The sequence below is a fragment of the Callionymus lyra genome, chromosome 17 (genome assembly GCF_982586985.1).
Source record: "Callionymus lyra chromosome 17, fCalLyr1.hap1.1, whole genome shotgun sequence".
NCBI classification, from domain to species: Eukaryota; Metazoa; Chordata; class Actinopteri; order Syngnathiformes; family Callionymidae; genus Callionymus; species Callionymus lyra.
In genome coordinates this window covers 14,081,548-14,105,553 of record NC_141834.1, presented here as the reverse complement: position 1 = coordinate 14,105,553, position 24,006 = coordinate 14,081,548, and the positions used below count along the sequence as shown (strand labels likewise).

Sequence of the window (24,006 nt, the reverse complement as noted above, 5' to 3'; positions counted from 1 at the left end):
ATACAAGGGGAAATAATCCTTTAGCCGTTACAGTATATTTACCAAACTGTCCGTATCAGTAAGTATTAGTCTGATTGCAATATTCTTTTTTATTCTTGGAGGGTCAATATATATAATTATCTCTGTTTTTATCAAATTTGTATATACAATATTTTTCCTTCAACATAATTTTTACCGTTATTGGAAGTCTCTGTACAATTGTTGACATCGTTAATAAATGTTCCTTATCTTATATTAAACACTGGCATCTGTAAAGGTCACTTTATCAACATGAACAACCTTTATATATTAAAGAAATTGACACTCACTCACAAATAATTGACAAAAATGCTTCCCACCAACTTTATTATACAAATTCTTTTTGTTGCCGTATCCAAGGAGATCCATTTTTCTTGAATCATAACAAAAGAGTCGCTTTCAAATATATAAGCATGAAAATAGATCCATCTTGCCCGAACCAAATGCCCCCGTCCGTTAAACTCCACCTGTTAATTCCTCTCGGCATCGACGTGGTGAATTCATAAAGGCGCGACGCACCTTATTCATTCATTTCCCTCGTAACATTCCCCGCTCGTCTTCGTTCACGTGTGAAAACTTTGACAGAAGAGGGACAACAAAATGTAATGGCACTGTACACGTCAATAAATACTAACACATCGGAATGCTCGAAATAAAAGGGGAGGCAATCACCGAAAATATTCTGATTGTACGAGCTATACAAAATACAATACTTGCACAAATTAGATTAACCATCTTAAAAAGTGTGACTTCAATGAAGGATATGGCTTATGAGATTTTACAGACTTTGCTACAGACCTCTCTTGTGGCTCTATTATAAAATCTACTCAACGTCGTCCCGACTATTTCCCTGAAGAAAAAAAAAAACATACTGCACTCGAAAGCTTTCTTAAGGTCCCTCGCCCACTGGCTGCGACAAACAATTGTACAAACAAGTAATTATGGCGTCACGGGTTCGGCGTGACCCAAACAGATCCATCTCCTGAACAACGATATTAAGAAGGCTGCTGATGTCTAGAGTGGCATCATTTGAGATCGATCTAAGGCTGATGACTAGGCACAGTACGAACATCTGGAGGAGAGTAAATGGATTCTCGCATGCATCAAGATTTGGAATGTTCTTTGAATTCATGAACCAGATGTATGAGAGAGAGAGAGAAAGAACTACTAATAAAAGTACTAGTTATCAAAATAACAAGAAACACTTATAGTCCACCAAGTAAAGGAACATCACACCATAATATAATTCGGAATAATAACCATAACAGTTATAATAATTCTTAATCATAACACGTCATAATATTCATAACAACTACATTTAGCACTGTGTATAGAGTCCAAATAAAAAATAAAATTTGTCTCAAACTGCCATCTCGCGAATGAACGGAAATCTCTCTGTGCGATTCTCTTCCTGAAAAATTAAAACTTCCTCGAATGTAAACCTGGAGATACATTAGACCGCGTCAGGGGGGTCGGGAGGGAAGAGGGAAGGGGGGTTGTGCAAAGTTTGTGTCTGTGTGCTTTTAATTTGTACACTTTAATACTCAATACGACAATATCAACACGAAATCAAGAGAAAGATAGCATTTCTATATGGACCACAGGTATCACACACTACAGTATAAGATAGGATAGCCCTTAGTATTGAGAAGCGTGGTTATTGATGATTATTTTTTCGTTTGTGCATTATGATACAGCGAAAGTCTTTGAGTCAGGTAGAAAGGGCTTCCTACCTCTCCCTCTATCCTGGCCGTAAACAAAGGTGGTCTAATTTGTTGATTGTCGGACCAGCTTCCTCTGTGGTGTTTTCTTTGTATCTCCTTAAAAATGGCTTTGTAGGACAGTAAGTGCAACCTTCTTTGTCTTCTGTAATTGCCCTTTACCGACTTGACCCATCTACCGTTCTGTCAAGGTCTCAACAATGGCTCTAGATTATTTGGTAGCCCACTTCATTTTTTCTTTTTGCATTGAGTCCTGATTCAGAAAATGGGGAGTGGCTCGTGCCGTCAGCGATACGACGATCTAAGGTCACGTGGATTAACTAGGCATCAGGCATCAGATCAGCACTGAGGCCGTGTCCGCAGTTTTTGAAAAGGAGTGGAGACCCGCCTAGTATGTCCGACTGGAGTCCAGGTCTTCAGATCCAAATATGGATGAGGCCAGTTCCACATCAGCAGGTGCTCAGTTTCATGTATATCCATTAAATTCCCTTTAATGTGCAGAGCAAGCAGTTGGTCCATTTAAGATCCAATGAAACTCTGGGATGTCACTCTCTGTTTCCTATCTAATATGGCTCCTGAGTACATCTTGACAAACATATAAAAACAAATAATGAATCTTCTCAGACAGTCCAGTTCGTCCTGTCTAACGGCACCGCTGTATATGGCAGGTTCAGTTAGAAAATATGGCTGATGCAGGCTATAATATTTCCATATTTAAATGTGTAACTATTTATATTTAAGCTATGTGACTACAAGGTGACGCCAAGACACTGATACGCTGCTTTAATGCTTTGAATTTAGTTCTTGTAGTTTTAGCTCTAATAGTTAAAAACAGATCTAATCCTGAACTCTACATTAGGCACTAACCTCACACTGTCACCTCATTTTTACTCCCCGTCCTGATACCCTGACTCCCTCCGCTGCTTCCTGCTGAACCCCCTCCGCCCCCTCCTGGGATGAAGTGTAGCTGCTCAATGGTATTCTGCCTCTTTGCGGCGAAGGCCATCCTCCTGGCACTGTGGCCTCCCAGTGTTCCTGTTCCCATAACAACGCCGGCAGGAGGCATCTCCCCCGCCCAGCCCATTCCTCCGCTGATATGGCCTGTCATGCCGGGGTTCCTTTCCTGCTCCCGCCCGGATGTAGGGTGAGAGTTCATCTTGATCATGTGGTGTCGATCCAGGGACGGGGTAGCACAGACGTTCTGCTGAGACTGGGCCTTCTGCTGTCGTGGAAGAGTAGGAACACCACCTCCAGTGTGAGCGTATGGATCCACCACCCCCATTCCGCCCACCCTCTCCTCCAAATGGTCTGGAGACATAAGCATCCGGTCTTGCCGCTCCTGGCGGTCCTGACGATCCTGGCGGTCCTGGCGATCCTGACGATCCTGGCGATCCTGACGGTCCTGACGATCCTGGCGATCCTGGCGTTCCTGGCGGTCCTGGCGTTCCTGGCGGTCCTGGCGGTCCTGGGGCTTGCGAGTAAGAGTCTGTGTGTTGGAGGTTTTGTTGGAGGCGGCCATGGCTTTGTAGTACTGGTGCTGCTGATTCTTGGACATGCGAGACAGAGTACCGGTGTTTCCAGGAACGTCGCCCATGTTGAGAAGTTGGTCTGAGGACTTGACCTTCCTGGGCTTGGACAGGGTATCATAGTTGGCGTTGTACAGCGGCTCTGGGGGATCCAGTGGGTAAGGATTTGGGGTGGGCGAGGCAGGCATCCCAGAGGGTGGCGGTGGGATCCAAGGACGGGCTGCATGTCTAGGTAGGGTCCCCCTGCCATTGAGAGTGTAGTCTCCACCCCAGTGGAGGTGGTGCTGGGAGGACTGAAGCGCCGGCTGTGCCGTGTGAGGTCGCCGTTTAGTGGTGCAGTAGCCAGACGAGTATTCATCAAGACCTTTTTCTGGAATACAAAAATATATATAACAGAGGCTTCAGCCGTCAGAGCGTGTTTGTATTAATTAGCTGCCGAGCAGGTAATCTCTTTCAAAACAAGAGACGTGAGGCTGCGTCACAATAAAAACAGCTCATTTCATTTGTTTCTCTGTCAATTAAGGTAATCAGGAGAATAACTTCATTACAGATCAATTGCCTGAGCTGTAACAGGAGTAATTAAAGTGAGCACATGAACCACGCTCATTAAACCTAGGATTAATATGGTAACAATGATTAAGGAATTGTTTTTTTAAGGGATACCAACAACATGCAGTGACCTCCGACAGTCGAGACCTACCCAGGCGTTTGAGTGACGAGTATCTGTTGAGCTCCGGCTTGGTGGCGCTCTCGTAGGACGGGGGCAGCTGAGCCAGGTTGTGCAGAGAATGGTGGAAGGACGGCTGGGATTTGGTGTTGTTGTGTTTACTGGAGAGCAGCGTGCCCCCGGCTGCCAGCTGAGCATTGTTCATCCTGGGGGTGCGTTCTTTCAGAGAGCACAGGGACATAACGACATGTGTTAAATGAGATTCGCTCCTCTGGATATAACGCGCTGTCGTCTCATTTTCGCCGGACAGTTTTTAGACTTGCTTTCAACACATCATCATCATCCTCATCACGCTTGTTTGGAAGAATCAGTGTGCTTTTGTTTTGTCTGAATGAAGTGGATGACGGAGACGTTCTTACCGATGGTTGCTGTGTGTTTTGGGCTGGAGCCTTGTGGGTGGATGAAGTTGTGCTGCAGATTTCCCACTGTAACGAAAGGCATCACGTTGAGCGACCATTCATTCCCCAAATAAATCACAGCGAAAAGCCTTTTTCTTACGTCTATTGTCCTTGCTTGGCAATCCCGGGGCGTATAGATTTTTCGGCGGCCTCCCTAAAGTTCCCTGCCCGTCTCCCACAGTCAGGGCCACGCTGTTATTTCTCTCGTCCTGTTGGACCGGTCTGGACTGGTGTCGCAGCATGTCGACGAGAGCGCTAATGGACCCAACAAATGAAGCGGTTAGTCTCCAAAAGGCTTCTGCTTCCATCACAGCAATATTTTGTAAATGTATTGTGTGCTATCCCAGTCCTGATAGTCCAGTTGGTGTTGCACTTCTGACTCTCATGCACTTCTAAAATGTCCCACTATATCAGAAAGGAAGTGGAGTCAGGACTCATCTGGATTGTACTTTCTAACCCCCTTTCCAGGGTTTCTACCTCCCTCAAACCACAAAACAGAAAAGAAACATAATACCATAATCCAGACGATCTAGATTCCAACTTACAATTAACACCTTGGACAATGTAATTTGCTAGAATGTTTTAACCAATAAAATGGTAATTGAGTTAAAAAAAACTCACCGGGGCATGTTGAGGTCTCTCTGGTTGGCCTCCTGCTGTACTTTGTTGAAGACCACCTTGATGCCAACCGCTACTGCCACCATGAAGACCACCACCCCTCCGATGACAAGGCCGGTGTTGTGGCTCTGCTGCCTGAGGGGGTCAACGTCTGGGTTTTCCATGTCGTCCGGGAGCATGATGGAGTCTGTGGGAGGTTTGGCCCAGTCAGGTGAGTCGTAGTTCCGGCAGCTGTCCTGGTCGAGTTGCCGACTTCTCTCCGGACAGCAGAAGCGGTAGTGGCAGGTGCCGCAACAGAAGATGAACGAATCCTTGGAGCAGTTAAAGGCGCTGTCCAATTGGCCCATGACGTCATAGTAGCCCCGACACACATCCACCCACACATCCATCAGACGTGGGGCAACCTGTGCTGCCCCCAGGGGGGGTGCCAAGGCCTCCGACGTGACGTTCTTTGAAAACATGACTTGGGGCAGTGGCCTCGGTGGCGTTTCTAAAACTCCATCGGCAGTATCAGAATTTTGTTTGCCTCGGAGAGCTGCCGGACGTTGATGGGACTGCAGAGCGAGAAGCAGAAGTGAAGGGCCGGAGGGCGTTGCTGTAATCAACCTCCCTGAGGGGTCAGTCTGCTGAGGAGGGGGGGGCGCCTCTGATACCTCATCACTGGTGGTCAGTGGGACAGAGAGGATGGAGAGCAGTGAGACAGTGAGGAGTCGGAGATTGATTGTGGGCGTCATTTTTACATGACTAAGAGAGCTATTTTCTATGGTTGAGTCAGCTACAAGGCTGGAACTGCAGTCTAACCTACTAAAATCAAAGCTTCAGGTATCATGTGACCCCAATTTCTTATTGAGGACTCGCAGAATTTTAAGCCTGTTTTGTAAAATTGCACTAAAGGTCAAAACCGAAGTCGCTAATGGTATGAAAATGTCGTTAATTCACCTGTAGGCGGGAAGTCTGGCCGTGTAACGACTTCATCTTTTGCCCTCTGAAGGCTCTTTAATAGTCTGAGAGGCTGAAGAGGCCACAGCTGTGTAAATGTTCCTTGAAAACGACAATCGTCATGCTTTTAGTCACTAATGTCGCGCTCTGCAGGCTTCCACAGCTTTTAACGGTGTCCTTTTTTCAAGAGCTTACGTCGGCACATGCCTCGGCAGAACTCCACATCCCAGTCATGGCACTTCAGTGTGGCCAGGTTCGAATCCAGAGTCAGTACATTCGATATTATTTTCACGGTTACTAATGAAGCCACCGCGCCACTCGTCACCTCTACCGATACAGCGCCATCTTTCCTAAGGTTGGATTTACGTGCATTAGTACCAGGATGTTGTCCGCTACTCTGGTTACGGCGGGGGACGATGACAAGCTTGCTTGTTCGTCAAAAAAAACCAGGAGTAACCAGCTTGTGTGGAAAATTACAGCTGAGCTAAAATACACATCCACCGCGTGACATGTGTTGCCAAGTGAAACGATCCCTGATTTGTCAGTGGAGGTTCAAAGAATCTCACTTTTGTTGAGAAATATGTAAATGCGAGCCGCGATTGTGTCGGAGATGTAAGCAATAATAGTCGGAGGCAGCGCCGTCTCCCACGGAAACTTATAATTACATAGAATTATCAAAATGTCCCTATCTGTGGCAGGGAATGTGGGCACGGATGGGGAGGAGGGACGCTGAAAGCTGCTGCAGTTGTTTCTGGGGTTGGGGTGGGGGGGGGCGTTCTCCTTGAACCCTCGGAGAGTTGAGGGGGAAAAAGACGTCTCAAAATGGCTCTCGGGTGTCAATCGAGGATGCTGGTCGGGCAGGTGTTCACTGCAAATACAAGCAAGAGTTGTAAAAAAAAATACATCGACATCTAGTGGTGAACTAGAAGATGGCAACAATTGCAGATAATAGAAGGAAAAAGAAAGTTCATGTGTTCATCATCAGCATCAACTTTTTTTCTGAACTGAAACACATCTCTACGAGACTAGATGGGCGACTAGTGGTCGTCTTGTGTATTGCAGTTCAGTTCCAGAAATACAAATTCCTTTTTTTCTTTGAGGCTCTCGTCTCATGATCTGGGTTTGACCCATAACCAGAACTTTCTTTTGGTGCAGAGGACCCCTTTCCCATGACTGAGCTCTGAAGATATGTTGTTCTCTTTAATATGCAATTATCAAAACTTAATACTTTATAGTAAACAGACTCTGATCTGAGGTTTAAACAAACCGTTGCGTCGACTCATTTTGCTCGGATCTTAGATGAGTAGCTCTACTCCAGGTCTCTTGGGATGTCTGCATCTTTATTGTATTTGTCGTTTGGTGAACATTGATTCCATTTTGGAAATTAATGAATAATCATTTTATATATTCTTGATTTAACTTGAATCAAAATCATTGTGATTGTGTTTTTTGACATGTTTTGACTATGAAGATATACGCACTTCTGGATCCGTTTCTTATCTTGTGTTGTTTTATCTGCTCATCCAAACATTGTTTACGAGTCACGGTGACTCAAACGATACAAATAAAGATCCATCAGAAGGAAAGAAGTGTTTAAATGAACTCTAGGATCTAAAATATTTCATAGATGCAAGAGATAGATGAATGAAAGAATCGGTGGATTTAAATCCCCCAAACCTTCTGCAGCATCGCATCCAAAAAAAAGGCCGGATACATCCCATAATAGAGACGAACCGGTCGGCTGACCCTTGACACTGACCTGTTCTGTCTCCTGTAGGAGCTAAAAATCTGTCTAGAAAAACAACCCTTTTTAAATGTGTAAGAAAAACCAAAATAATAAGTAAATAGCTACACTTTAATTATAAATACATGTATGATGAACAATTAGGGACATATTTTATTCATTTTAAAATGTAAATTGGTTTAGTACAGGTATGAAAGAAGTCGGTTTTCAAAAACATATTCAAGCAAACTGAAGGACGGGGAAATTATATCCGTAATCAGGAGTCAAATTGCCGGGTGGGCCAGAAGAACACGACGTTCCGGAAAAATTGTCACATGGAGGGATGTGTTTTTTGACAACAATCTCTGTGTTTTTGACGATTCGTGATGTCTTCAAATGCCAAAATATCCCCCGACGTGACGGATGGAGAGCAATATTATCACCTTTTTTATTTCCTTTTTTTTTTGAGAAAAAAAAATTGAACTTTGTGAGAGTGTGTCAGTGTGTCTGCGTTCCTGCCACGGCCCGAAAGACGAGGAAGACGACGGTGAGGGAAGGCAGGGATGCAGAAGGAAAACCAGCCAGATAGTGGCGAGCGAGAAGAGCCAGAGGTATGGATGCAGAGACGACCGTGAGTGGGAGGGCGGTGTGTGTGGGTGGCACACAAGTACATTTCTCCCAGCACTTACAACATAGAACACCACACACACACACACACACACACACATGCAGAGGAGTAATCAATGGAGCTGCTCAAGAATGAATATATAACATCTTTTTTTCTTCTTTTTTTTTCAAATGGTGGTTTGAGAGACCACGGTGGGCATTCGTGCACCTCTTTCTTTTATTCCCTTTGCTGCTACCTCCCTCCCCTTTCTCCCTCTTTCTCAGATTCTGTGCGTGGGTTGAGGCAGCTAACTCTCTCAGAATAGCACTGCAGCTCTGTCTGAGTGAAGGAGAAAAGGCAGAATCGAAAATGAGAAAGAAAAAAAAAAAAAGTCCCTCCATCACATCTGTCCATCAAGGCGACAGCACCGTGTCATCTGCGTACAGTGCAACCTTGAGTGAAAAGAAGGGGAATATGATTGACATAACTTCCATAATCTATGAAAGTCGTTCTCTGCAGCAGAGGGGTGTCAAAAAAAGGGGGGAAGGAAAAAAAAGGGGGGGACACACACCACACATTCATGCGACTCGGGGGGTTAAAAGCCAGAATGAAAACGTGATGCAGCGATCAAAAGAAAGCAAGATTTTCTGCAGGACAAAAAAAAAGCTGGAGCGTGCAACAATTCCAACAGGTGTTTGTGGAGATTGACACAAAATGGCTTCTCTTTTTTGTCTTTTTTTCCTCTTGGAAAAACTCTGACTCGATGCGCAGTAACTTGCAAATGCGATCATAAGTTGTGAGTTAGAATGAACGGTCATGACATGTATTAGAAGTGCGTGTGGGTGTATGCACGCCGGATAAATGTCTCGCACAGATGTTGATGAAAGAGGGGGGGGGGTGAAAATGTCCACCCTGATCGTGCAGTTGTTTTTTTATTTTTGTGTGTTTTTTTAAAAAAAAAATCTGTGGCGCAGATGACAGACAGTAAGAAAAAAGGCGCGTGGAAAAAAAAAAGGTGATAAACTCAACGATCGGTGTCGTGTCTTACCTGAGCTCGATCACAAGGTAGTTGTTTCCGCGCAAACAGCCGCAGTTGTTGTCTCCATGTGGATAATTCCATTTCCAATCTTCTGCCGCATGCGCGTCAAAGTTGCGCTCGCCGCGCGCCCGCAGCCCCGCGATCCGACTGACCAGAAGGCGCACAACAACAACAGCAACAAAAATAAATAAAAACGTTAACTTTTCCGCGTCTGACACGGACCGAAGCTTGTTCCCGTCATGTTTTTTTTTCCTTCCAAGAGCGATAGGTTACACCGCCTAACTGCGACTGGCCTCACGGAGGTCCGCCGGTGATGGAGCGCTGTGATTGGTCCATCAGACGCTCGACGCTGACGGGCATCAGGCCTTTACAACTGCTGGGATTCACGTTTATTTCCACTCAAATCTCTCTCTCTCCACCCCACCCCTTACCCTGAGTCCTGAAGGATCAGCCCAGAAAATCAAAACCTAAAGATTCTTAAAAAAAATAAAAAAAATCAAGTTAAATCCTGGATTAAAACTCAATCTACCTGCGTGGAAACAAGTCCAGGTAGATTCAGTGTGAGACCCTCCGAGGCTGCAAGTGTATATGTGTGAAAGAGAAAGAGAAAAAAAAAAAAGGAGTGGGGGGAAGCAAAAGACACAGTGAGACACGGTTGCCACAGCAACTGTGTCATTATGTTGGTGGCAATTATGAAAGCCATGAGAAACGGGGAAGAAGAGGATTGGTGCGAAAAGCTCGTGCTGAATGAAGCTGTCAATTAGATTCCACGATCACAATGACCACTTCTGTTCAGGGGACATTTTTATATTCAGGTCTTTGAGTCCAGGTTAGAGGGAGCAGCATGTATGAGATGAGATGGTTCCCCCAGAGCTCCGGGCCCTTTCGAACGTTACCTGGCATGCCAGTCGGCTATTTCTATACAGGTGAGTGGGAGGAAGCAGTCTGTCATTAGGAGCCACGGCCGAGGACCGAGGAGTGGATGCAGGAGTTTGAAAAGAAAAGGGAAAAAAGAGAGAGTCTGTTTAGAATCTGCGCCTCCACAGGAGTGCGCTAGACGTGCACCGGAATTGCACCAGACAATACGTTCTCGACGTCAAAATGTTTACACCTCAGGGTTTAGGATGTGAAAGAATAGTGCTACACTGATACGATACTCAACAGCACTGTATTATATTTTAGCTTTATTATAGTGCTTTTATGGTTAATATTTCAATTAAATGTACTATTAACATGCAAATATTAAGGTGTTCATTTTTGTTTTGCAACTAAACTTCTGGCCACTAGATGGCAGAAGTCATTACGTTAAGGGAACTGTAAAATCCTGCGATATCCCAGCGATGACTGAGGACGAGAGGATACACTCTACTCCAGCCGCTTTTTAAAAGCTGATGTTTGGACATATTTTGGTTTCAAAACAAATAAAGGAAGCAAAGACTTCGTCAAAAGTCATGCGGTCTGTGGATTCTGCAACACCAGAGTCAAGTACTCGACAATACTACACATATATCCTTGTTCTACAGTATCACAACATATCTCATCATTGCCCCTGTATCTTGATAGGTTTCGTATCGCGGGATTATTGGCAATACACACTCCTAGTTTCCGCCATCTTTGTTGTGCTGCTGGAGCAGGAGACTTTCTTCATTGTATAGTCAAACCCTCTACGATTAGCATTTAATAAAATACTAGGTTACAACAGCTCACCTTTCCAGGGTGTCCTGATCTTCCACCAGGTTTACTAGATTTAAAAAAATAAGTTGGAAGTTACCTGACTTGGAATTAAATTGATATATGTTATACTATATTTAAAACTATCTGAATATATCAATTAAAATACCTTCTGACTATATGGGTGCAGGAAGATTTGTGTTGAGATTGGAACAAATGCTTTGTTGTTTACTTGCTATAAAGCTCAGGAAATTGATGGAGACATCCACCAACAGAAAGTATTCACAGGTTGATGGCACCATCTTTGTTGTGCTGCAGGAGGATACCTCGAAAGCTCTACGTTAGATTAGAAGTTTACAAAAACATATTCCCTCAAATGAAGGTGAAAAAAGTGACACATGACTCAAGATTTTGTCAAGAGGTTTACCCGTAACCACTCAGCTTTCCAGGGTGTCCACTCACAAGCTCACCAAAATATAAGATTTGTATCCACCTGAAAAATGCAAAATGCCAGTAAATTATCGTCGTTATATTTAGATTAGATAGAAGGCCCTGGAAATATATATACAATGAACTGAATGTAAAAATACAGAGATTTCCTGAAACAATAAGTCAAGGAAAATAAATATTCATTTAAGATAGAAATATAGATAGAAATAAAATCATCCCAAAAACGGTAATTTGTAAGTGAAGTCAGAAAACCGATGAAGTGACAGAAACAAAAACGAGTCCCAAGATGACTGACACATTCCAAACCAGCCAGGATGAGCACGAACCAAATCATTTTTGCCTGAATAACAATTCAGACACTTCCAGGGTCTATTCGACAGCAAGTGTGAACACAACTGTTTCATACTTTCCTGGAATGAGTCTGGAAATTATTTTCTGTTCACCACAGACCCGACAATAGACGACTTTTCTAAGTGAAACAATAACAAGGAAGCAGCTGAAGTGTGATTATCAGCAAAAGTAGTATTCGTCCCAGAAGTCTGCTGCTGTGTGTGTGTGTGTGTGTGTGTGTGTGTGGTTGTGTGTGTTGTACTGAATCTGGCTGGGGTCCAGTAAGACTGTGGGCGACACCTTTGAATTCTGTGAATTAAAGGATGAGAGAATCCTCGTGCGGTGTTACACTGTGTTGCTTTATAAGTCCATTTGTGTTTTTATCATCAGGTTCAGTTCTTGAGACGTAATTTAATTTTTAATAATTAGAGAAAAGGTGAGCAAAACATTTAAGAACGTCACATGGTAAAAAGTAAAATGATGATTTTGAGTTTGAGTGAATAAAAATATATGTTGAAATTAAAAATAAGCTAATAATTATTAGGCTTTTGATCAGTTTTAATATATTTTATATTAGGATTATCTTTATAAAGTATAGTTTCTTCATAGTAAATACCTGGTGGAATAATTGATCATATAGAAACATGAAATATACCTTAAATGTTTATGGTTAAACAAATGTAAATTAAATACACCTTAATTGTAAATTAAATAAACAAGTTTGACAATTTATATTTAGAATTAAACATTTTAAACACTTTGCTTTGATACATATTTCTCCTATAAATACATAACACTCTTATTTTGTCATTTTATTCTTATATTTGCACATGATATTGTATTTTATATTCATCTTATTGGAAATGAATGTGTATTTTTCCTGCTACTTTCTAGGTAAAACTTTATTGATCCCTCAGGAGGTAGGAGAAATTGTTTAGAGATTCTTTGGATGCTGTTAATTTCTCTCTGTCAAATCAATAAACTATCAATTTATGTTTATAATTTATTTTCAGGAGGGCCACCCGAGTACAATTAAGGGCCTCATGTGGCCCCTATACGGAAGCATAGAACACACAAAAAAAAATGAAGCAACACCTTTGTTTTTTCCTTGTTTCACTTCTCGTATTTCAATGTTTTATTAATTTAAATAATTTAAAATGGACACAAGAAAAAAACATCTGCCCAGCAGTTTTCACAGGCCAACGTTTCAGCGACAACTTTTCACCGCCTCGGATGTGCCGGAGTTTGAGTGTGTTTCCCTGGGAAATGTACGCTCCGCATGCATTCGACAGAGAAAACCTGCTGAGGAAGCGCTCGCGAGTGCGACGGTTGGGGAGGACATTTCTAATCACACGTGGAAGTCTTCACACCGACGTCTTGGCTGGTACTTGGAGGGTGGGTGTTGGTGGTGGTGGGGGGGGGCGGGGGGGTGTTAGAGAGTTAGAGAGACAGCCGTGGAAGTGGCTTTGGAGTCGAACAATTGTATATTTCATACAAACAAAAATCGGATCTGATAAAAACTCTTGCAGTCGAGCTGCATCCCTGACATGCGTTTGTCTTCGTGTTCGCACAGACATCCCATGATAAAAACAGCTTTTGGAAATACTGGACAGTGAAATAGAAAAATAGAAAAAAAAAAACTAAAAAAAAAAATTAAGGGAAATATTGACCAAACTGTTTTCCTAAATCATTGGTTCCAGACCCGACACGACTCCTTGAAGCAGATTGAAATCGGTTTTGTTTCTTTTGTAACAGCACAAGCCGCCGTCTGAGCGGTACACGGTACCGTCACAGCAGCATGAAGCAGAGAAGTGGGCGCGTCTGATTATGCCATGAGCTCACTGAGAAATTCGCTTCGAGCGTCGCCCATTTAGAAGAAAGAAAAAAAAAAAAAAAAGGCCTGAAGGGAGAACATTTCACACGATGATTTTTTACATCCTTCCACCGATCATCGTCGTCACAAATCATAGGGAACAGAGCGGTGACGACGAACTGGTGACTCGGGTATAAACTGGAGAGTCTGTGGTGGCGTTAAAAAGGAGGAAGGGGGGCAAAAAACATCAGCACACTTTTGAATATTTATATTACACACACGCGCTCACTCACACACACAGATGGCTTCGCGACGTATTAAAGTCGCCGCAACGCACGCTTTTTATCCGCTTTCTTCTTCCCCGCTACGCTACTGCTGCTACTACTGTTATTGCTGCTGCTGGTGGTGCTGGCGCCGCTGGCTCCGTTGCCCAGGGCGGCCGGGACGGCGGCGGCGCTGGGTCCCGCTCGCTTCATGGGGTCGCCGGCGTGCTTCTTTGGCTGGGGCCCGTCGTTCAGGTCCTGGGCCGAGCCCGAGGTCCCGCCCGGGCCGGACATGGCGTGGATCTCCGTGAGCAACCGGGCCCGGGACTCGTACTCGGCATAGTCCTCCAGGAGGAGACGGCCGGCCTCCTCGTTTAGCGCCGACTCCGGGTTCGGGTGGATGAGAAGACACTTGATCGTCTGTGGACGTCAAGATCATTATTAACTCAGTTAGATAATAAACTTGATTTTCTGTTTCTTACGAGCAAGACGTGTCTGAGGCCGAGCTCAGCTTTCCAGTCCCTCTTCAGCACATTGACACAGATCTCTCCTTTGTGCCCGACGTTCGGGTGAAAAATCTTGGTCAGGAAATAACCCTTCGGTGGAACAGCAGGGAAGTCCTTCCCCAGGACAAGACGCATTCGGAAAATGCCACCAGCGAACGGAGTTCCCTCTGTTGAAGCATTAAGAATTCAAATCAGATGCCATGTCATGCTGGAGGCTCAGAAGATCAGGCTGATGAAAACACGGATCACAAAGTTTTCTATTTAAAGAAAAAGATGGGTCTTGGACAAACCTGGTCCTTCGATGGCCGTCTGCAGCTCAGTGATGTCTTCCTCACTGGGATATATCTTGATTCCCTCGGGGGGGTCGGCTGCTAACGCTGACACTTCTTTGAAGACCAGGCGAAGAACATGAGGCGGCAAATTCTCCACATTGGAGTTCTGAAAGCAGGATCAAAACACTCATTATCTTGAAATTTGTTCGACAGCAATAATCACAACAACGTAGACAGTCGAGTCAGTTCACAAAGAAAACCAGAGAGATCAACCAAAAATTGTTAAAAGCATTTTTGAAGAAAAAGAATCTGAAACACGAGCTGCTGGACAGGTCGAGCATCTAATGACAGAGATCAAGCGCTGTGATTGTGAACTAGAAGCAAACAATAACAACTCATTTATGCAAGTGTTGACACTTTAGACAGATTTGTAAACAAGTTTCGAGATAAAACAATGCTTTTTCCTCATCTGTAGGTTAAGATCGAGGCTGGTTTCAAACCAATCTTCTTGAAACATGTCAAAATAAGGTCATTATTTACACATACTAGAATAAATGATGTTTATTAGTTAAGTACGAATAGTTGTTTCTGAAAATAGGATTTTAAGAATAGAAATCTGGATGTACAAGGTGAAATGCATCACGATCGTGTTTCTCAAAATTAACACCAACAAAAAAAAGTTGTACATGTTCTGTAAAGAAACAGTCGAGAAATGTGACTGAAGGATAATTGACACACACATAAAAATCAAGTTTCAAGTCGTTTATTGAAAGTCGGTGTTTCATCAACGTTAGCATCGGTAGCTTTGCTCGAGTTATAACGTCGTTAAAAGCGGTTTTGCTCCGTCAAATAGTGACATGTTGCACGAGTGACACAGCAAACCTGCGACATTTGGAAAAACGCGACTGTTAAGACGCAGGAAAAACATTATTGACAAACTAAACTCGACGCTCGAATATCGGCTCAAGCTAGCAACAACTAGCCGTTAGCATCAGGATAAGCTAATCAACTTACCATTTTCAACAACGACGCTGGTAAGACGTCGCTGGTTTGTTCACGTCAGGTACGAGGAAAGTGTTCCGTGACAATGTGGGGGTGATATCGGTGGAGACGGTCGTGTCCGTTGGGCTTGTTGTACTATTCTTTTCTTCTTTTCTTTGGTGACACAGGAACAAAAATACGACTCTCCGTTTAACCTATCGACGCCGACCAATGAGAGAGGAGTTTGCTCGACGCGTAACACAAACTGAGCCAATCAGAGCAGGGCTCTGGGAGGACCTCAAAGGCCACGTCAAAAGTAGCCAAACACCGAGCAGTGCGTGTGACGTTCTCGTCAACCATTGGCTAGTTTGAAAAACTCAGAACGTTGTAATACGTGTAAGATCGATAACTATAAGATAAGAAATACTGTGTTTTTTCTAAACGAAAAGTTTTAATGGCAATTGAATACAATATTACAGCAGCGAGATTTAATAAGTCTTGTTTCCTGTTTAAAAAAGCTAGCTGTAATTTAATTACATATTATATATGAATTTATTTAGAGATCCTTAGAAAAAAAATTAAAATATGTTTTATTTTTATTTTGTTAGCATAACAAAAAAATCCAATGCAAAGTTTAATTATCCGATGAAGTCATCAAATAAAGCAAAAATAAGCAAAAGTTGTTATTTTATTGAGTAATATTTAATTCTAGATACATTTAATTTAGAGATATGAACCTAAAAACACTTTATTTAAACATTATTTACCCCAACAAAGGAAAAAGAAGAGAAATAAAAGAGGGGAAAAGTCCCCAAACAATGACTTGGATAAGTTAAATAATAAAATGTGTTAGACATCAGAATCATTTATACATTTTAATCACCTCACGTAGGCCACATAAATACACTCAAGGATTGCATATGGTCCCAGGGCCGCACTTTGCCCAAATCTGATCTATATCAAATTCAGAGAAAATTCCTTTACATGTACTTTTATATGCTGCAGGCAATCCATTATTTTATCTGGATGCTGCGAGAACTGAATGAGAACTGCGAAAGTGAAGAAATCCAAACAACCTTTTTTTTTTTTTAAATAGTTACCAAAATATGAAGTTTATTCGAACTGCAGAGAATAACATGGGCTTAAAAAAGTGTCTTAATTTTGCATTTAAAAAACAATGACTGGAAAAAAAATCTTTGAATTAACAATGAAAATCTTGGCTAAAAACAATGTTCGAACAGAAATACAAAGTTCACATAGAAAAGTTTGCAACCAGAAAGCAAAAATTAAACTAAATATATTTCTTAAACTTTTACTTTTGACTTAGTGTGTTTTTTCTATTTTATTACAAAAAGACTATTTTGGCTGAAAAAAAAAACATTATCTCTCTATAAAAACATGAGGCTGTACCTTAAATATATTAATTTGATGTATTTTCTCCTTAGGCTGGCACATTTCTCACCATGTCAATTGTATTGTCTATTACAATATTTCAACCGATATTTCAATTTTAAATGCCAATAATAATCTATTCAGCCAATAATACTTTTTTTTTCGATGTCAATTGAAGATGACACTTGAAGTATGTACTGTTTTGAGTATTGTTTTGATTGTTAAAGCGCTTTGTGACCCTGGTCTCGAAAAGCGCTATATAAATATATATTACTTACTTACTTACTTACACTATTCTAAGCCCATATAACAATGGTTTACACAATGTTTTTAAATCAAATCCACAATAATAGCCACAAGTCAGTAATATGAATTTGTCAGATGATCAGATGACATTATTAGATTATACCGTGTTGTTGTATATTATTGTGTTTTTTATTTATTTATATATGATGCATCATGTAAACCGTCTGCATCTTTGTTGAGGACTGAAGACGGACAGTAGAATTGTTCTTAATCTGGTGCAGCCATTTTTTAATGGAACCACACCTTTCACATAAACTGAAACTGAAACAAGCAAAAGTAATTTTGGGGATAAGATAGCGGATGTAGTAACTCGGTCTGAACACGTGGGGGCGCTTCAACACAGCATCCTCATTTATTCTATTTTTCTTCCTCGTGGATAAATCAAAGTCCACTTTAGCTCGTTTATTTAAAACATCCCTAAACGTCAATAAAAACCGAGTTTTCCTCAAGACACCGCGGGACTGGATAAATATCCGGGTGTATCCCAGGGACCCAGTGATCCGTGAATGGGCGTGACAACAATAACAAAAACAACGAGCAGCTTCCGGTTCTGGATGTGGCTGTCAGACTCCAGCATCTTTTTTTTTCTCCTAAAAACAGCTTCATCAGCAGGTCAGTCCACTGTGGGTTTTGTTCTGTTGTCACTGGGCTGGAGGCAACAACACACCCGGACCGGGGAACCGCCGCTGAAACACTTGACAAGCGGGCAGTAGCGTGGGTTAGCTTCGCTGGTTAGCCTCGGATGCTACTTCTCTCTCTTAGTCTCTTTTGACTCCGGTTTCGTGCTCGCAGCCTCACGATGACTGACGCGGGAGTTTTCCACGAGAAGCAGCGGCTGGAGCTGTGCGCGATCCATGCCCTGAACAACGTGCTCCAGGAGCGGGTCTTCACCAAGGAGACCGCCGACGACATCTGCAAGCGGTGAGTGAGTCTGGACTCTGTTGTGACCTCAAGAGACACGTGTGGGAATAAAACATCAAAGTGATGTTTTAAAGCGTAAAAACATCTCTTACAGTCGACAATGAAAGAATATGAAATGTTATGTTAAATGTACTATCGATGTCTGTATATATCTACATGTAATTGTTATTATATTGTATTTTTTGAACGTTTAAAATGACCTAAACCTATTACCTGGGTGAACATTTTAATTTAAATGTTGTTTTAAACAATTAATAAACATTTCACACAATAACAAATAATAGCTCAAATGAATATAAAACGTGAATTTATGTAACCAAGTCTGACCATGATAATAAAAGGATTATAAGGAATGAAAGAAAACGATGCTCTTAATTTGATAGTCTAAAAGTGGATTTCCTTCTTCTAAATGGCGTTTTGTAAAGTTAAGTGCGAACCGTGATTTACGCACAAAGTACTTGAGTTTTTTATCATTAAGAAAAATAAAGGAAGACTGTTGAATGGGTAAACTACAGGCTTTTCCTTGGTTTTCTGGAACTCCTGTTGTGTTCTCAGTGTTATCTTGCCCTTTAAAGTATATACTTTATTGAATATTGTTTTGATTGTTTAAGCGCTTTGTGACCCTGGTTTGGAAAAGCGCTATACAAATAAAAATGACTTACTTACTTACTTACTATGTGTAGTGGATTTGTCGCAAAATTTTAAAGGTTATAGCAAAGGTTTTCAAACTATTTTTTGAGAAGGGCCACATTTGATTATGTGAAAACATCCAAGGGCCAAATGTCAAGAGTGTAACCAAGAACAGAACCTTTAAATAAAAGCGTTAATAGTAATACAAATAAATAAATGCAATCTTTGACCAGGCAGAGAATTGTTTAGGAGTTGGCATTACCTCTGATTGGTTAAATTTGTGGTTTTTCCCTATAGTATTGTCATTAAAAAAGCTTGTGTTACAGTAAAATATATATATTTGTAGGATTTAAAATATTTTACAGTCTCTTGATATATAACGAAGACTGCGGGTCACATTAAATCTGCTAAAGGGCCAAGTTTGGCCCCCGGGCCGCACTTTAAAAATGTCTGTTTTAGTGTTTTTTAAAATATGACCTATCCTCTTGGAGAACAGTTGTGTTTATAAACAATGTCTATTTATTTATATTTATACTTGCATATAAAAGTAGTTTACTTAATCTAAAGCATTTCAAGACACAATTTTGTGCGACACTTATTACTGTCTGTAATAGTTCTGTTTAAATATTTAGATATTTAAGAAAATACAATAGAATATCTGTCGTGTAACACAAATATCTTAAATACTGTATTTAAATCTTCAGAATAACCTCTTTGGTGTCAATTATATATAAATAATGATTAAACAAAAATTTAAAAAATAAGATAATTATTCTTTAAAATAATCTTTTGTATTATGACAAATGGTGGGTTAGTGTGGAAATGTAAGATTGATAAGAATGTTAAATTGGATTCACCATAAATAGAAGATAAAGTACAAACTAAAAACTAATACACGATTTATAAAACCAGACCTAAGGGCCCCTGAAAAGAGGAAAATAGGAGATTTATTACGGACTATATTTACTTCTGGTCTCTCTAAGAAAAGGTGATGCTAACTCATGAAACCTTCTTCTGTGCTCTGGCTGTGAACACGACCGTTGTACTGGAGGAACTGATGTCCTCAAAGGTTCTTCATGGTGAATAAAGCGAGGTGATCAGCAGAGTTAGTGTGAGGTTATACGAGGCAGTGAGATAGTTTTCAAGTGCGTAGAAATCCTTCGGACACGTCGTATTAAAAGGTGAACTTGTGACTGCGTCAACCGTTGAACTTGTTCCTATTTTGTTGACATTTCCCATCGACGATCTGTGAGGAAACAATGTCTCCATTGACCGCGTCCACTCGCTGGTCATCATCTTCATTCTTGACATTCCTGGTCCACGAGTCCAAACCATCTGAACTGAAGATGTTTTTCGTTGTCAACAGTTTGGCTCCTCAGTGTGTGGTGAACCCTCATCGCTCCATGCTAGGAACGGGGAACTATGACGTCAACGTCATCATGGCGGCGCTGCAGAGTCGCGACCTGGTGGCCGTGTGGTGGGACAAACGCCGGTGAGTGACGTTAATGTTGAAGTAAATTAATATATATTATAGTATTGTCGAGTACTTGATACACTCTGGTGTTGCAGGATTTCCAGACCACATGACTCTTGACAAAGTCGTAACTGTTTTCATTTGTTTTGAAACCAAAATATGTCCAAACATCAGCTTTAAAAGCTGCTGGAGTCTACTGTATCCTCTCGTCCTCAGTCAACGCCAGGATATAGCAGAGTTTTATGGTTCCTTTGGCTGCGGAGGACGTAATGACTGCTGCCATCTAGCGGCCTGGAAGTGTCATGGCAACACATAAATGAACTGATAATTGTAAATTTAAAAATTGAATAATTTTATTTTGGACATAATTAAAAGAAATATAATTCATAAAATGACTATGATTAAAATAAAACAATATTTTTAAGGAAAATATTTTCAGATTCAGAGAGAACTTATACATTTAAAACGTGTTATAAAAAGTACAATTGTATTTATTTATCTTGGAGTTGAGGACAGTCGTGACAGTGGAATCCAAATTGTTATTTAACATGTTTCTATCATTTTTATTGTCTTTTTTCCCCATGAATTCCCACTTTATTAAACTTTATTTTATTTCATGGAATAGAACAAAAAAAAAGAAAATATCTCCAATGTATGTTTTCCATATTCTTGTCAATAAAATATCTATTTAAAAAAGGATCTTTGGTAAAAAGAAAAAAGTATAAAGTTTCTATATATTTAATTTCTAGAGTTATTTTCTCGTTTTCCCACTTTTTTCTTAAAAGCAATATGTAGTAACTTTACTTAAATAAATAAATATATATATATACATTTCTATTTATAAGTTCTGTCCTAATCTGAAAATATAACAATATTGTTTATTTTTAACATATTTCTTTTATAATTCATATTTTAATAAATTATGTCCAAAATAAAATAATTACATTTTTTAAATGTACAATTATCAGTTCATTTATGTGTTGCCACGACACCAGGCCGCTAGTTAGCAGCAGTCATTACGTCCTCCACAGCTAAAGGAACAATGAAACTGCTATATCCTGGCGATGACTGAGGACGAGAGGATACAGAGGACTCCAGAAGCTTTTAAAGCTGATGTGATGTTCACTTCTCCTTTAGAATTAAGTGTTGTATAATATATTTTTTTAAATGAATCCATTGATGGTTTAAACGGAGGTTTGTGTTCCAGGGCCGTCCAGAGTCTCTGTGTGTCCAAAGTGCAGGGTTTCATCCTCAACGTCCCGTCCTGCGTCTCCCTCGGGTTCTTGTCGCTGCCCCTGCGGCGGCGGCACTGGCTGGCGGTCCGGCAGGTCAGCGGTCAGTACTACAACCTGGACTCCAAGCTGAAGAGTCCGCTCTGCATCGGAGGAGAGGCGGAGCTGCGGTAAGAAGAAGAACGGTGACCCCCTGAGACCCGACCTCTAAACCCCTCGCTCTGGTCCTCCCTCAGCTCGTTCCTCAGCGAGCAGCTGGCTCAGGACGTGGCGGAGATGCTGCTGGTGGTGCGGCGGGAGGTGGAGGAGGACGGCTCGTGGCTGAACCCCGACAACAACCAGAAGGAATGACTCGAAAAGCGCAGACTCGCTCTGTGAGACTCAAAACAAACGCCTCATTTTCCAGAGGAGCCTTTTTCAGGGAAACCATGGTCAAGAGATGCCAAAGAGCAGCAGACACGGTCGTCGCACCCTTTACTTTAGTCGCGGGGAAGCACCGTTGAGTTACTGGTTGAACCTCAGTTTTTTTGACTTGATTTTTATCTGTTGGACCTTTGTTCGGACGAGATGTTTTCGTTGATGCGAAAAAATGAGTAATCTTTACTAGATAGTTTTTGGGATGCCGTGGTGAAAAAACCAGAGCCGTGGTTTTGCGTCTGTAGCAGTTTTTCTAAATAATCACAACAAGTCTTGGACTGGATGTTCTATGCACTGCAGAGATTAGATTCGTTTGTGTTCGTGCGTCGAGGTTGTTCTAGAGTCACTGCATGTTGGATTTGTCACGGTGACACTTCGCATACTGTCGACTGAAACAGGTTGTGTGTTCACATGTTTCGTGTGTGTGTGTGTCGGTGTATGTGGTCGGAGAAAATCAATAACTCATGCAAGACGACTGTTTCCCGTGACTGTTTATGATGTCGTGTCTATGGATCTATGCATATCTACAAACCTGGAGCAATAGTGACTGATACTGGACTCATGGTTAATAATACTGACCTTTATTTATATTAAACTTTCAACTTGTTTCAAGTGTTTGCCTTCATTTTCTACTTGGACTTTACAGGTACAGAAAAAGGGCAGATAAATTATTTCTTAATTTCCTTACTTTTGTTTATATATATATTTAATATTTTAATTAAAACAAGTTTTTAAAATGGTTTTAATTTAACTTTTGTCTAAAATAAATAATAAAATATTAGTTCCGGGATATTATACAACATTGATTTATAACATTGTAACACATGTACTAAAAATAAAACATTGCCTCTTATATATATATATATATATATATATAATTAAAATAAATCGTTACTAAGGACTACATGTACAAATATATGACGGAAATCTTATTATGTTGACCGTTAAGAAGAAAACCATCTATAAAATATAATTAAATTTGATGTATTACATCATCAAATGAAGGTAGTTGGTGTGAATTTTCCCAGAATGCTTTATTTATTAATTTTATTTTAAAGCTTCTGTTGATAGAGTCAGAGATTCTAGAAAAATAAGTTAAAACGTTTGTGAGAACAGCCATATAGGTGATGATATTTGACTCTAAAAGACAATCTAGCGAGTATTTCAAGTAATTAACCCGTGTTTAAGTTGGACCACTAGTTGACACTGTGTCAACCTGCGTTAACATTTTACCAGGGTTGGATCACAAACTCGTAGTAATACTACAGAGCCTTGCGAAGAAATACTAGGTAGGCTTGCAAAGAAATACTACAGAGCCTCACAGAGAAATACTATGGAGCCTTGCAAGAAATACTAGGTAGGCTTGCAAAGAAATACTACAGAGCCTCACAGAGAAATACTATGGAGCCTTGCGAGTATGTAAGGAGCGTTGGTAGAAATACTAGGGAGCCTTGCGAAGAAATACTATGGAGCCTTGCAAGAAATACTAGGAAGCCTTGCGAAGAAATACTACAGAGCCTCACAGAGAAATACTAAGGAGTCTTGCGAGTAATACTACGGAGCCTTGCAAAGTAATACTACGGAGCCTTGTTAAGAAATACTACAGATCCTTGGTAGAAATACTAGGTAGGCTTGCAAAGAATTACTACAGAGCATCACAGAGAAATACTATGGAGCCTTGTGAAGAAATACTACAGAGCCTCAAAGAAATATTCGGGAGCTTTGAGAGTAATACTATGGAGCCTCGAAGAGAAATACTACGGAGCCTTGAGAGTAATACTATCGAGCGTCACAGAGAAATAATAGGGAGCCTTGCAAGTAATACTACAGAGCCTCACAGAGAAATACTACGGAGCTTGAGGAGAAATATTAGGGAGGCTTGTGGATAATACTACTGAGCCTCACGGAGAAATACTACAGAGCCTTGCAGATTAACACCACAGAGCCTTGTAGAGTAATACAACAAAGCTGATAATACAGACCGATACTATGGAGTGTTGCAATGCAATACTACTGAGCCTCACAGAGTACT

General features: G+C 41.2%; 3 protein-coding genes across 5 annotated transcripts; 1 reads left to right on the top strand and 2 right to left on the bottom strand.

The window, feature by feature from the left end:
* Positions 1-328: 328 nt before the first annotated feature.
* Positions 329-10,040, bottom strand: shisa7a (shisa family member 7a). The gene is made up of 6 exons (XM_087778995.1): positions 9,326-10,040; positions 5,012-6,815; positions 4,491-4,645; positions 4,352-4,417; positions 3,966-4,151; positions 329-3,635 (listed from the first exon to the last, which is right to left on the bottom strand). Exons 2-6 carry the CDS (start codon positions 5,740-5,742, stop codon positions 2,608-2,610), a joined length of 2,166 nt encoding a protein of 721 aa, XP_087635121.1. The 5' UTR covers positions 5,743-6,815; positions 9,326-10,040; the 3' UTR covers positions 329-2,607.
* Positions 10,041-12,863: 2,823 nt separating this feature from the next.
* Positions 12,864-15,817, bottom strand: ube2s (ubiquitin-conjugating enzyme E2S). Its single transcript, XM_087812657.1, has 4 exons — positions 15,636-15,817; positions 14,640-14,787; positions 14,326-14,516; positions 12,864-14,263 (listed from the first exon to the last, which is right to left on the bottom strand). Exons 1-4 carry the CDS (start codon positions 15,636-15,638, stop codon positions 13,898-13,900), a joined length of 708 nt encoding a protein of 235 aa, XP_087668783.1. The 5' UTR covers positions 15,639-15,817; the 3' UTR covers positions 12,864-13,897.
* A 1,627-nt stretch (positions 15,818-17,444) lies between these two features.
* josd2 (Josephin domain containing 2) lies at positions 17,445-22,581 on the top strand. 3 transcript variants are annotated; one of them, XM_087779007.1, is made up of 5 exons: positions 17,445-18,018; positions 18,093-18,221; positions 20,218-20,343; positions 21,533-21,727; positions 21,794-22,581. In XM_087779007.1, the coding sequence occupies exons 2-5, from the start codon at positions 18,100-18,102 to the stop codon at positions 21,906-21,908; spliced, it is 558 nt and encodes a 185-aa protein (XP_087635133.1). In that variant the 5' UTR covers positions 17,445-18,018; positions 18,093-18,099; the 3' UTR covers positions 21,909-22,581. The 3 variants fall into 3 exon arrangements, with proteins under 3 accessions (XP_087635133.1, XP_087635135.1, XP_087635132.1); XM_087779009.1 differs by having other exon boundaries at positions 17,445-18,031; XM_087779006.1 differs by having other exon boundaries at positions 17,446-17,912.
* Positions 22,582-24,006: the final 1,425 nt, after the last annotated feature.